Source organism: Sitophilus oryzae, unplaced genomic scaffold (assembly GCF_002938485.1).
Source record: "Sitophilus oryzae breed Bouriz unplaced genomic scaffold, Soryzae_2.0 scaffold_249_pilon_pilon, whole genome shotgun sequence".
NCBI lineage: Eukaryota > Metazoa > Arthropoda > Insecta > Coleoptera > Curculionidae > Sitophilus > Sitophilus oryzae.
Window position 1 is genome coordinate 720,054 of NW_022146806.1, and position 15,003 is coordinate 735,056.

At 30.9% G+C, this 15,003-nt stretch overlaps 1 protein-coding gene across 2 annotated transcripts in view; it reads right to left on the bottom strand.

The window, feature by feature from the left end:
- The window catches only part of LOC115884423 (proto-oncogene tyrosine-protein kinase receptor Ret-like), a 94,284-nt gene extending 79,750 nt beyond the window's left edge, over positions 1–14,534 (bottom strand). For both annotated transcript variants that reach the window (XM_030902988.1, XM_030902989.1), the window contains exon 1: positions 14,385–14,534. In XM_030902988.1, the coding sequence (XP_030758848.1) occupies positions 14,385–14,427 (43 nt within the window). In that variant the 5' untranslated portion in view covers positions 14,428–14,534. The remainder of the gene's footprint in view (positions 1–14,384) is intronic.
- Between the last annotated feature and the right edge of the window lie 469 nt (positions 14,535–15,003).

Consider the following 15,003-nt stretch of genomic DNA (forward strand, 5'->3'; position numbering starts at 1 on the left):
GGTGTTCATTGAGGAGACAGTGTCCTGTTAAAAACCCCGTGACAATCCGAAGATTGTTCTTACTCAGACCCAGGAAGATCTGTGATTTTTCTTGATCATAAGCCCTCAGAAACTTCTTCGAGTGTCTTAGACCATTGCAAGATTTCCATTCCAGGTTGCGGATGGAATCTTCCAAGTTCTTGAGTTCCGCCTTGAGTTGGTTACCACTTGGAAGCAGAACGGTTCTGGTCCAGTTAGTGGAGTGTTCGCTCCTTTCCTAGCTAGATTATTTGCTTTTTCATTGCCTTCTATCCCTTGGTGAGCCGGCACCCAGTGTAGGAGGACTTTGTTTTCTTTGCCTAATTTATTCAGCTTCTCTACGCATTCTTTGACCAATTTCGAATTGATTGATACTGAGTTGATCGCCTTTAACGCTGCTTGACTATCAGACAAGATGGCTATTTCTTGTTTCCGATAGTTCCTATCTAAGATAAGTTGTACGCATCTCTCGATAGCGTAGATTTCTGCCTGTAGGATACTAGGGTAAGTGCCCATTGGTTCGGAGTAATTAGCTCTCGGCCCAAACACTCCGATCTTGTATGTATGCATTTGTGTGTGTTTATTTAAATACTAAAGTGAAAGCAACGAATTTAAATAGGTAAACTTTGTAATATATCTTATTAATAATTATATATATATTAATAATTATATATATAATCTTATTAATAATTCAATGCAAAAAGTTTTATAAAAATTCGTTCACAGTAAATGAATTCCGAGGTTTGTATATCTCATAAGGGCTTAAAGCACTCCACTATAGATTTCTTGAGTATTATTCATTCTTATGCATAATATTCAATCTATAACATTTTTCTGTGAGAATTTTATTCAATTCTCCATCTGCTAGCCACAGATGCGGAAATATTTTACATTTATGCTACAATCTGGAATATATTCGTCCAAAATAGCGCTTTTATAACCTTTCCTGAACGTGTTATGGATAACTTTCGTAGAATTAATTTAGAATATCTTAATCAGATATCGTAGGAGCTTTGGTTAACACAGGTACTCATGTAGGTGGGTTGGAACTACCTGCTCTAATTGAAATAGTGTGTTTACTAGAGTTTCTCTGGAATTCAGTATTTCTCACACGTATCCAATTAGTTTACGAGTTAGCTATACTGAACGTTTAATGCTTGCTATTAGCGTATCATCCAATAAAATGTAATTACTACTTATAACACTACTAATTACTCGATAGTATCTGAAAAGTATATACAGGATGGTCTCTCTTGAAGAATAAGGATTTATTTTTTTTAATTTACTCAACTGTAAAAAAGGTATTTAAAAAAAGAGTGGGAGTTTCTCTAGAATTAGCAGTAATCTTAACTGATATAAATAAATTATTTTCCGTATTTTTTGTGTTCTAATTACTGTGAACTTATAAATATGCAGAATGTAGGTAACATAGGAGTGACAACATTGCATTCTCTACACATGCACCTTATATAAATTTCCGGAGAATGAACAGTGGCGCTCAAAAGTTTTTTAACATTTTCCGGAGAATGTCAAGAAAAGTAGAAAATTTTTAATATCTTCTTTTTGCAAAAAAAACTCACCGGCGTGTTTCTGGGGTCGAAAAATACTACCAGTTAAAATACTTGCACTTATTTCTGAGACACCCTGTATATTGGCTTTAACCTTAGCGTCGGATAAGAAAATTGCCGAATATTTTTTATATAAATTTCTATCACTATAGTCTATTGTCAAAATAAAAGTTATGAATGCATATCTACAGGGTTGTTCACCACATACGACACGGAGTATTGTAGCTAAACGATGAGATTTTTACAAATTGTAAGTTTTGGGTTCGATGAAGGACTATTAGAGGTACAATTTAAAAATAATTTTACAAGATACAGAGTGTCCCAAATAAGTAAAAAATATCAAACTTGTATTTTTTTAAATGAAACACCCTGTTTCTACGATTAAAATAAAGGTAAATTTGACTAAGATTTATTATACTTAAACCTTACCGTTTTTGAAATATTTTCAATTTTGTGAAATTGCAGTAAAAATTTTAAGGCTTCATTTCTCCAAGGGTATCAAAGTTTTTAATACTAAATATTTACTGAAGTTTATTTACTGATCAGTTATTGTGTTGCAATAATAAAAATAATACTACCTTATACAGAGTGTCTAAAAATTTATTTTAAATAATTATTAGCTTCAAACGGCAATAACTTGTTTAATTTAAATGGAACACTCTGTATATTTTACGAGAATCAGATGCACAATTTAATTGTCTATCAAATTATATTATACCATTTTTTAACTATCTCTTTAAGTTTCCGTAGAAAATGCATTTTCTTCAGATACTAATATTGTCGATATAATTCGTTTATTTCATTAAAAAATAAAAAAAAAAACTGTTTAAATATTTGTTAAAGAGGACCAATTAATATGATTCCAGTATTCAAACTACATTAACTGACTGTTTGCGTTGATTAATAATAATTGCTCCAAATACTAAAAAACTGAATTTTGTATGGGCATTAGACAGTGTGATAAAAAGTAACACCTTAACAATGATATTTCATTTTTTAATAAATGCTTATTTATAACAACAAAGACTTTAATTTGATAACTTATTATTATATTGATTTCTGACTCAAAAATCCACATTTATTTATAATAATTTATTAACGAACACAATTAAGTATGTCATTAATTAGTATATGGGCGTAAATAATAGTGTTATATTTAATTAATGGTATACTCTTTTATAAAGATTTAAATAGTTTTCTTTTTGCATACAAATGGGCTAGTAATATTATCGTTTTGCTAAAAACGATAATATTACTAGTCTGTACATTTGTTGCTTTAAAAACAATCTAAAATGTCAATATTCCATAGATATATTGATAAATGAGGTCTAAATTATAAGAAAATGCATTTTCTACGAAAACTTGAAGGGATAGGTAAAAAATGGTATAATACAATTTGATAGACAATTTAATTGTGCATCTGATTCTCCTAAAATATACAGGGCATTCCATTTAAATTAAAGAAGTTATTGCCGTTTGAAGCTAATAATTATTTAAAATAAATTTTTAGACACTCTGAATAAGGTAGTATTATTTTTATTATTGCAACACAATAACTGATCAATAAATAAACTTCATTAAATATTTAGTATCAAAAATATTGATACCCTTGGAGAAATGAAGCTTTAAAATTTTTACTGCAATTTCACAAAATTCAAAATATTTCAAAAACGGTAAGGTTTAAGTATAATAAACCTTAATCAAATTTACCTTTATTTTAATCGTAGAAACTAAAAATGTAATAATATACAGGGTGTTCCATTTAAAAAAATACAACTTTGATATTTTTTATTTATTTGGGACACTCTGTATATTGTAAAAATATTTTTAAATTGTAGCTCTAATAGTCCTTCAACGAACCCCAAACTTACAATTTGTAAAAATCTCATCGTTTAGCTACAATACTCCGTGTCGTATGTGGTGAACAACCCTGTATAACAAGGTTGTGTTTTTTTAAAATATAGCGCCCTATACATTGAGTAGTTGCTAGATTCTATTAATGTCTATTATATTACTAAAGTTTATGTTAAAAATAAAAAGTTTTCGTCATTATGTAGCATTAATTTGATTTTACTATTATGTTTTAAACCAATTACTGCGCACGCAATAAAATATATACTCTAGTTGAATACTAATGATATATATTTTAATCAGTATTCTTTTAATACGCCATGGATAATTTTAAATCGCACCAATTAAACTTTAAAACGAATTAAAATAACATGGCAATGAACATTTCGTAGTTTCCCGAAATTGCAGAATTGTATTGAAAGTTATTTCATTTGTAAAACATCTTCTAGAGCATCGTCGCTTCGTAAAGCCGGTGAGCTAGAAAATTACTTTCCAGTAAACACAGCAAATATTACGAATTTCGTTAAATGCAAGACATCTTGGAATTAAAATAGTTTTAATTTATGATTGTTCTTTGATTTAAACCGTATCTTCAAGTGAAATATGTTAAATTATGTTTTAATTATAATTTTATTTGCTGGGGAAGGTTCTAAGATTTTCTTTAACAATACATAACAATTTTTCAGTTCAAGTTTATGTTTATTAAACTTTATGTTTTTGAAATGCGTTTATTTGTGCGTAATAATATACAGGATGAGCCTTAAATTAGTGCAAATATTTTAGGGATACTATAATATACATAATAATAATAGCTCCCGTATAGAGCGTTTACCGCCTTGGGATTAGCAAGGTACAGCTTGCTATACTAGAGCCGTTCGGTATACAAGGAAGGTAATGTGGCTAGCACTACGCTTCAACCGCCTATTATTACCTCAGGATTGTGAATCCCAAGTACTCATTTAAGGCTGAGTCGACCTAGGTACCCAAACTATTTTTATTTTAATAAAAAAAATTTCAAAAAATTTAAAATTTTTTTTTTCGCGAAGAAAACCTCATAGATATGTGTATTTGAGTTCGAAATATATTATCCTTAAAACTATTTGCAGTTACTTAAGACTCACCCTGTATAGTATCAACCTTGTATCTTTCTTGTTCCCCCTCTGAATAAGGTATATATTCTAGATTAATTTCAGGCTGAAAGGGGTAGCTACAGACAATATAATCAAAGAACGGTAGGCTGTCTCAGATTACCAAAGATTAATATCAGTAAATTAAGGAATATAAAGGTGAGACCAGACAAAAAAATCTATCATTTTTTATTAAAAATTTAGTACTTTTATTTATTACAAATTAAATACCACGTTACTGCTTCGTATTATCATTATTATTAGACTTGTTATCGGTTATAATAAGTATAGAATAATTTACAATATTAGATAAAGAGAGACAAGATGGAGTTTTCTGATAAAGTAAAAATTTATGATATACACACTAATTAATTAGTGCGTTTTTTGACATATAAAATCAAAATTACAGTTGAGGGTTGGAACCTTTGGTGTTACACAGCAAAATAAAAACACTAAATCACCACAATACACCAAAACACTTTTACTTTTACACTGGAAGCGCGTTTCGCTAACCATGTTAGCATCATCAGCAGATGATTATAAACTTAAATTTTATTTTGATATAAAATCAAAATATAACAGTTATATTTTTAGTTATTTATTCTGTAATCGAGCTATTCTATTGTGAAGATGTAAGATCTATGCAGTGTTTACTTTGGCCATAGCGTGAGTTTAGGTACACAAAATTATTCTACGCCAATATACGACATGTTTGATGCCACTGCATTCGTAAACAACAAACATTATGCTGTTTAAGTAATACAAACATTATGCTGTTAATATAAATCAAATCTACCCTATAACAGATGATTTAACTACTCGATACTGTGTCTTCTGACTGTGTTTTGAAGCGTTATATATACCGGGTGGCAACAAAATCGTTGCAAAGCCATATCATTGCATTTTATTGAAAAAATATCATTGCTAACTTGCCTTTAAAATACAGTTCAACAATACTTACATATTTTCTATTAATAGCAGCTGAATATCATCTCTGTTTTACCTAGTTTATAGAGATTATTTTTTTAAAATGGTGACGTAAAGTTATACGTTACATCATTGAGGTCAAACCATTCATTGAGGTATGAGTGAGTGAAATGGGATTCAGGGTTTTCAAATTTTGTTGATAGTTTATTGAGTCTCCGAAGTAATCAATTTGTTATTATACATAGTGCGTCTTCAATCAGGGCAAATATTTTTATGAGTAGTATATTTTACATATTCAGGGCATAAAACACCTGTATGGAGAAAATTGTATTCTTAATAAACTTCTGATTTTTTTGAATTTTCAATTATAACAAACATAATATGTTGTTAACATGGCAACATAGATAGTAGAACATTTAGAAGAATGAAAACACAAAAAGAATCTAGTTGTTCTTAAATTCAACTTAAGAATTTTCAAAGTAAAATTGCTTGGCTATTTTGGACATATTTGTCGCCCTGTATAAAGGAATTTTTAGTTTTTGTTTAACATCATAAAAATCAGTTTTAATATTACCCGAAAATTAGAATAAAAAGCTATCCAATAAAAATTGTAGGAATTGCATAATTCAAAACGTCGAAATTACTGGAAAAAATTAGTGGTCTCAATTGGCGTAGAAGTTTGTTCCTCTAATTTCAATGTAAGCATTCAGAACGTCAAAATTAGTGGTAGTCATTTTCAATTGGTGGAAAAAGTTAACACTCTTAACTTTTGCCACTTATTATTCTTCAAAATTTGCGAGTAATGTCATTTTGGCCTTTGACTGTCATCCGTCAAGAGAGATTGTGGTTAGAAATGAAAATTTATGGTTTTATAAACTAATTATTAGGCTTTTTCTATGGACACAACTGACTACCGCAAGTTATTGCTAGGATATTTTATATTTTATTAATTTTAATAATAATAATAGCTCCCGTATATAGCGTTTAACGCCTTGGGAGTAGCATGGTACAGCTTGCCATTCTAGGGCCGTTCGGTATACAAGGAAGGTAATGTGACTAGCACTACGCTTCAACCGCCTATTATTACCTCAGGATTGTGAATCCCAAGTACTCATTTAAGGCTGAGTCGACGTAATTAGGTACCCAAACTATTTATATTTTAATAAAAATAGTCGGCTGATGAAATGCCGGGTGTACGAGAGCCTGTATATTACGCCACCGGGCACTTATTAATTTTAATTGTATATTTTAAGCATTGTGAATGATCTTAAACTTTTACAGTATTGTTACGTTTTTCGTCGGTTCCGTGTGGATAGAAAGTCACTATTTATTTAAACACTATTTATTTAACACTAATTAACAAAAACAATAACGATAAAAGACTTATAGAACTATTTACCAACGATTTATAACTAAGAATTTATTTTGAATTTTAGCGCGTCAACTGCACTGGTATATTTATAACTGCCCTCTCTAGGCCACAGCCGCCGGCTTTTATACCTACAATTAAAGTTTACTAGAATAGTCCATAGATCGTTAGGTGCATAGAGAAGGTTTTCGAATGTTCTCGTATGTACTACTCCATTCCAGTGGGACTCGATCCTTCTCGAATCTTCGAATGAAGCATTGCGGTGTCTATGCGATGTTAAGGTCATCCGAGGGCGGGCCATATTGTTAGGTTAGGTCGAGTCCACACCGGTCCGCAACAGTATAGAGTAGAATTGAAACCACTAATTTATTCCACTAATTTCGAAGTTCTGAATGAAGCTTAATTATGAAAAAATAATGTGTAACCTAATAAATTAATCCATAAATAGTTTATTACTTTACAGAGATCTATATTAGTGGATCGTGGGTAGTAAGGATGCCAATATTTACGTAGATGTTTTTGTATGCACTTAGGGTGTGAAGATTACATATTCTTTATTGCAAACATGCATAAAGTGTCTAAAATAGTTTGTGACATCATCACGCGTATTTCACAAGTAATAATATTAGTTGTACTATTTTCGGTAGTTTAAATAAATTCTGACATCAATTAAATTAAATATATATTTTCTTACTCGTTTAATACTGTTTCAAAACAATAGATAGCGACATTTGCCTATATCTATTAACAATGATATTTATCGTTCGATGCACATCCTTACACCTAATACGATTTCCTCTATTTCTAACACTGCAATTGACAAGATAGTCCTTTGTTCAGAAGACCGCAACTTTCTCTTATGGATGGATGCTTTTCGATGCCCGAGGTCTTATTTGGACGATTTCTATGTTCCTGGAAATTCGAAACAGTTGCAATTGAGAACAATTTCCAACGACAATTTTTAAAATAACTAGAACACTGGTCTCTTCTCCGCACTTCTAACAAATGTATTTATTTTTAATTTTGAACATGTTAAGAGCAACATTATTTTTGGTTTTATTATTTGTTACATCTTTATTGGTGGACAGTAGAAAAAAGAATTGAAAGAGAGAAACGTTTGCTCAACTGTTAAAAGACCATACCATAATGTGGTATACCGATGCTTCCAAAACAAAAGCAGGAAAAGGGGTAGAAGTATTTGAAACGAATACTAAATACTTGGAACCAATGGGTACCTACCCTAACATCCTTGATGTTAGGGTAGGTACCGTTAGTGTAACTTTGGTGTAACGTACCGTTAGTAGGTACCGTAGGTGTAACGGTATGAGTTAGAACTCAAGAAAGGGGCACCCTATAAAATTGCGTTGAATAACTTTTCCTCTTTTATATCATCTACAATCTAATCTAGTAGACATGGATGGTTAAATACAGTTTTCTGAAATATTTTTGAAAATTTATCACTAAGACAAAACACACGATTTTAACCTAATCAAACCCGGAAGATGTCGCTGGAGAATATTATGTCCATAGACTACGTCAAAGGATGGACGACATCCATCAGCGGGTCTGCCTAAATATTTGAGCCGCCTAAAAGCACTAGTGATCGGATGAAGGAGCACTACGACATTCAAGCTGAGCACCAGGGAATTTGGTGTAGTTATATAACCCGCAGAGACGTCGCGCGTCGTGGATTATCTCCGAAGCTACAATCCTCGTGGGAAGGGCCATACGAGGTCACGGATAGGATTAATGACGTCGTATACCGTATCAGAAAATTGCCAAAAGGAAAACAGATTATAGTCCAATTCAATCGTTTGATCCCCTACCAAGGCGAAATAGAAGATCGTGCTGGGACCTTGAGAACCTGCAGCTTTGATCCCCCTGATTCGGAGATGTCCTCTGACGACTTCATGGCCCGATACAACAGTAGTGAGAAGGCTCGCCATGGTGTGACCAAAGAAGAACAACGAGACCTCTTTTATGTGCCTCCTGATTATTCGCTCGCTCACTGTGTGGCCCGAGATTTGCGAATGTCCTGAAGAATAGCTGCGACGTTCAATGAAAAGTTTGGTTGTGTCGAGAAACTCCACCGATAGGATCCAGAGGAAGCGTCTTGAGGCTAACCGACATTGCGCATGGTCAAGCAACACACATCTTCTACCTGGTCACCAAAGAATGATCACCGAGTAAACCGACTTATCTCAATCTATGGATGACCCTGATTGAACTGAAAGAAGTCTGCTAAACAACAAGATTACACGATTTGCCATTTCGAAGCTGGCGTGTGGACTCGATGGTTTGAGTTGGCGTACAATCCAGAACATGATTTAAGTCCTGTTAATTATTTAGATAAATAGTTATAAATAAGTTTATAAATAGTTCTTTAAGTGTTTTATTGTTATTGTTCTGTTACTTAGTGTAAAATAAATTGTGGTTAAATAAATTAGACTTTTTATAAAAAGGCACCGATGAAAAACGTAACAATACTAATTAAATGAAAAAAAAAAACAGATAGTTACACAAAAAAATAATAAAAAAATCATGTAGTAAACTAAGAATTTTTGCAGTAATTTATATATAAATAGGTTATTATAAATGTTTCCAGGAAATTATAATTTTGCAATAATTATAACCAGATAACTGAATACGATTACGAGAACTAAATACATGTACCGAATAACAAGGTATTGTTTTGGAAAATTAATCGTATAGATAAGTGCAGCGGGGGTTTATCGGGCACCGAGATGATAAAATGTGATGCGATGCGATAAAAGCTGCCGCTCATAATCAATCTATTTACAATATTTAGATAAAACGTTGTACCGGTGTAATTGAGGGCTTTAACGAGACCCAGTTACGCTATACGTCATAATTGTCATTACTGAATTTTATGTAAACACTATAATCGTCATAGAAATAATACTTTTATTTTGGTATAGTTGTTATTTTAATTATTATTCTCGTTATTACTATTTTATATAATATTAAGAAATGTCACGTAAATTTAATGTCAAAATTTTGTTATCAATCGTATATTTGATCCAAAAAAAACGGTGTCAAAGAAGGAGGGGAATGACAATCGATGATAATTTTAGCGAAGTCAAGCCTTAAGTAGGGCGCTCATTGAATCGGATCGGATCGGATCGGCACGGAACAGTCCTGTCGGAATGATTTGAAATACGTAGAAATAGATTGACATCCGCGCACTGCTTCAGTCCCGCTCGGCAACGTTCATCGGTTGGCTTGGGAATCGGTCTTTTTTGGTAGAGAGGGCAAAAAATTCCGAAGGTCCGATCAGTTTTCTCGTTGTGTTTGATGTAAACAGTGCGTGTACTACCTTGTAGTTGATTATTTTGTGTGCTATTTATTGTTTACAATGGATGAAGAACTTTTAATTGATACTGTTAGAGAATATCCACACCTCCATGATCAAGCTAGTAAATATTATCATGACAGTTCACGAAAGGAAAATGCTTGGGAAGAAGAAGATGAAGAGCTCATATTATATAAATTATTAAGTATTGGTTATTAAATTCTAATCCGAACTAAAATAAACTACACGCCACAAAAATTATATTTCGACTGATAAACTGAAGCATACCGATTTGGTGAGCGGGTGTTGGACGTTTCCGAACTGAGCGATGCCGTGCCGATCCGATCCGATTCAATGGGCGCCCTGCTTTATGCGTCATTACTTAGCCTGTATTTTTTTTAATGGCGCTTATTGGCCAATTGGCCGGTTTTAGTTCATATCTGTCTATTATAGGAGGGGAAACAAAATGATATTTTGGCGAAAGTTTAGAACACCCTGTGGAATGATTTAACCATAGTAAGAAATTTAACAACAATTTTATCATCAAGGTGTATCTTTTCTCAATAGTTTGTTTTTCTATTGATCTCAATAACTTTTTATTAGCTTTTGAGAAAGACAGGAATGATTAATTACAAGTTTAGCATTAAAAGAACACACCTTGAAAAATAATATACAAGGCGTTCCATTTAAAAAAAACAAGGAAAGTTACTTTATATTTAACAAATTTAATATTAGGGTTTGAACACACTGTACATTTTACGATTATGATATTTGTAACAAAATAAGTACAGACCAACTGTAGTAAACACCGAACGTTATTGTTTATATTTTGTAATTTATTTGTAAAGTTAGTTCAATTTGTAAATTTTATTAATTTTTAAAAAATGTAGAATATGTGTTCTACATTTTTAAAAAATGTAGAATATGTGTGTTTATTAATTATTAATTTGTTTCTTAGCGAAACTCTTAAAACAAATTTAATAAGAACCAAGGATTTTATAAAGTGATCAAAAAGTAAACAAAAAATAGAATAATATACAGGATGGTCCTTTATAAAATCAAACCCTCACCAACTAACTCTTTTTTGATGCAGCTCGTACAAGTAACAATATTTTCCTAAATAGAACTAAAACATTATCTAGAGTGAAAAGATAATAAGCAAATTATAAAGAAAGATGTATCGTAGACATCAGTATTATGATTATTATAAATTTTTGATAAGTTTTTTTTAAATAAATTTTTCTTTAATTTCTATATAATAAACCTAGTGACTGTGAAATTATTAAATATCCGCCTGCAGTTATAAAAAATGGTATACAATCTTAATAATAATTTTAATAGTTTTGATTTAAATATTTTTAAAACTTTTTTGAAAACATGATCATTACAGACAATTACTATACAGGGTGAATTTTAAATAAGTGAAAATATTTTTAGGGCTGATAAAAGAAACATATTTTCTCTTTTCATGTTTCAAATAAGTCCAAAATAATCGAGTTATTTTACTAGGAAAACTAAAAAAAATATAAATTTTTGCTTAAATTGTGAGAACCACAGAATTTTTTCTGGGTTTTCTTTCTTCTAAATTTAATCTACTATGTTGCCATATTTATCAAGATATTATGTTTTTAACTAAACATTTTTTTTTCAAAAAATAGAAGAGGTTTTTCTGGAATCGAAATATATCACCTCTAATAATATTTGCATTGAATATTTCTAATTAATATTATTTAATTATAAAAATAAAACACAATTCAGGACATACATTTACTGTGATCTTTTATCTGATAATTGGAAGAGACTATTTAACGAATCAATTCAATTAAACAGCACCAATAGCCATCAATTCATGGTAAATTATTAAAAAAACAATGTTTTTCTTCCTAGTTGAAACGAGTGGGAAGCTATGGCTAGGTAATAAACATATGCACTTTAGTGTGATTGTAAAAGGTTAGGGTGGTTCGTTGCTAGTTATTTACTTAGGAAAACATTGTGCAAGGCACAACAAAATGCAAGAGAAACATAAAGAAACCTAATGCATTTTCAATTGAATGGTATTGTGTTTTGGGAAGTAAATAAAAGAGTACACCGAATTTTCTATTATCTGTTTCAATAGTAGGCACTCGTTTTTGATAGTTTTAGATAAATTTAAGACAATTATATAAAGAAAGAACTTGTATTAACCTATGACCTGCAAAGCTGTCTTTTTAAAAACTAATACATACTAATTTTCGGCATACATGTAACAATATTTTCATTAAGATGTAAATAAACAACAATTGCGTAAATTATTATTTATCTTTAGACCATTGAAATCTCAGAGGAATCACCAAACCAAGAGCTTCTGATAAATTTGTTTCTATGGACTTCGAACTTTGAGATTCAGTTTCTAGAACTTTCAGTTTCAGAAGTTTGATTTTCGGCGGTTAAATTTTGTAGCCATATTCCCAGAAGCTTAAAGTAACTCCCACATACACTGTGTCCCATGAAAGAATGTACAGGGTGAGTCAACGATAGAGTAAAGTCCATTATTTCATTTGTTTTGAGATTTATTAAAAATGTTAAATAGAAAAGTTATAGGGAAGGTCAAGATGCACATTTTAAAATTATTACAGAGTATACAGAGTGCTTCAAAAAAGTGTGGCGGATACAACATATGTTTTTTCATTTTATTTTTGGATTCTGCGTAAAATATATAATGTTATATACCTAAAATTAATAGCTTTTGTAATATTTTAATTTGCTTAAACAAATGTTAGATTTCAGTGTCATAAAAAATTGTCAGTTATGCTATTGTTTCTGAAGTTGAAGTACTAACATTTGGTATGATAATTTTATAGACATGTATAGACATGAAGAAAGGGATATATGTCAAGATATGTGAGTTAGATGTTACAGAGTGTTCTAAATATATTTACAAATTTCGATTATTTAAAATTAAAAAAATTTAAAATTTTTAAACCCTATATGTTATTATTTTTTCTGACAGATTTTACAAAACTCTTCAACTTTTGTTAAGTACGTCATATACCTATTTTTAATAGTTAGCGATTTATTCCGATTTTTGCAATTTTTATCCATATTTTTAATACAATTACGCTATAACATCATAGTTGCCATGACAAAAAATAAAAAAGTTGTTTTAAAATAACGTTAAACGTTAGTTATCGGAATGTGATACTTTAACAACAGCAAAAATATTACATTAATCAAAATTAATAATAACCATCTATCAAAGAATGAAATGAAAATTATATTACAAAAGAATAATATTTTTAAACAATATTTTTATGTCTCTAAAAAAATCCTATATGGGTATTTCGCCACTGCATTGCAAGAAAATCTACAAAATAAAATAGTTATTTTTTGTAAACACTAAAGCCAAAGGGACACTACTTGTCAGAAGTTATGTTTACAGTAGTTATACAAATTTGCCTAACAAAGAAAAAAATGCTTACCGTTTCGGAAAGTTTATCTCTTTCCGTCGTCGGAAGCAAAAGAAAATACAAAGAATAAAGAAAAAATTATTTAAAATATTTAAATTCAACTATTCGAGAACACTTTACTTTTTTAAAACAGGTACGTCTACAAGAAACCGTTGACGTTCTGTTAAAATGATATTATATCAAGTTCAACTTCAAAATTAACAATTACTACCTTTTACAATTACTTAATAAGGTAAAACCAAAAAAACCCAAACTTTCTGTATGATTATTTCTAAATTTTACGTATGTTATGTTTATTTATGTTATGTTCTTTAAAATCAAAGAAGCGATTGCAATACATTACTAACATCTACAGATACATGAGCAATACATTTATTTTTATTAGATTGAATTAAAAAAGCCTCTTTTATTTTTCTTTTAGTGGCTATCGCTTCTTTCATTATAATTTTAGCGTTATTTTTTTTTGTTGCAGTGCAGTGGCGAAATACCCATATAGGATTTTTTTGGAAAGATGAACCCGCCACATAGGTATAGACATTTTTTAATATTTTTATGTTTTCTTTAATTTTCTCTAAAACGATATAGAAAATTCTAAGAGCCGAGCTAAAAGCATAAACAGGATTAACTAGCTTAGAATAATTTTTTTATAAAGAATGCATTTTCCTCAAAGAGCCAACAATAAAAAAGTTTTTCCTCTTGTAAAGACAATCCGGGAACATACTGTATAAATTAAAAAAAATGACATACTTAAAATTAAACACTTACCGACATTCAAACCCAAAACAACGAAATACAACATCAGCATCATGACTTTGATTAAAGTTTTCGACAACCAGTGCGGTTTTCGTAATTTGCGCGCCAACTTTTCGAATCGAGCGTCGTGTTGCAGCGTCGTTCTTCGCGCTCTCGTGGCGGCGTCGAAGTGAGCGTCGCGGCGGCCGTCGCCGGCGTCCCGACCGCCTTCGCATCACCCATCGCCCCCCGCCACTCCTTCACCTTTGGTGTGGTTGCGTGTGTGACGTTTATGGGCGATTCTGGTCTTATGGGTGAAACTTGTGCTTTTTGATTATTTTTTTAATTAAACTAGCTAAATTACTGCCGGCGGTATAAGCAATTGGTGAAAGGAAGATCGCAGTTATACGGTTTTATATATTTATAAACATGAATACCGCCGAAAAAAAAAGCCGAAAGTTTTTCAAGTATATACCGGCGGTATTTTTTTTTCACAAATATACCGGCGGTATATTTTTTGAAAACAGTAATACCGCCCTTAATTTACCAAATTTTATCTGTTATTGTTTTTCCCAATGTAAATTCCGCGATTAGGTATTGTTGTTAAAATAAAACTACATTTTATTGGATACAACATTCTAGACATGTTATA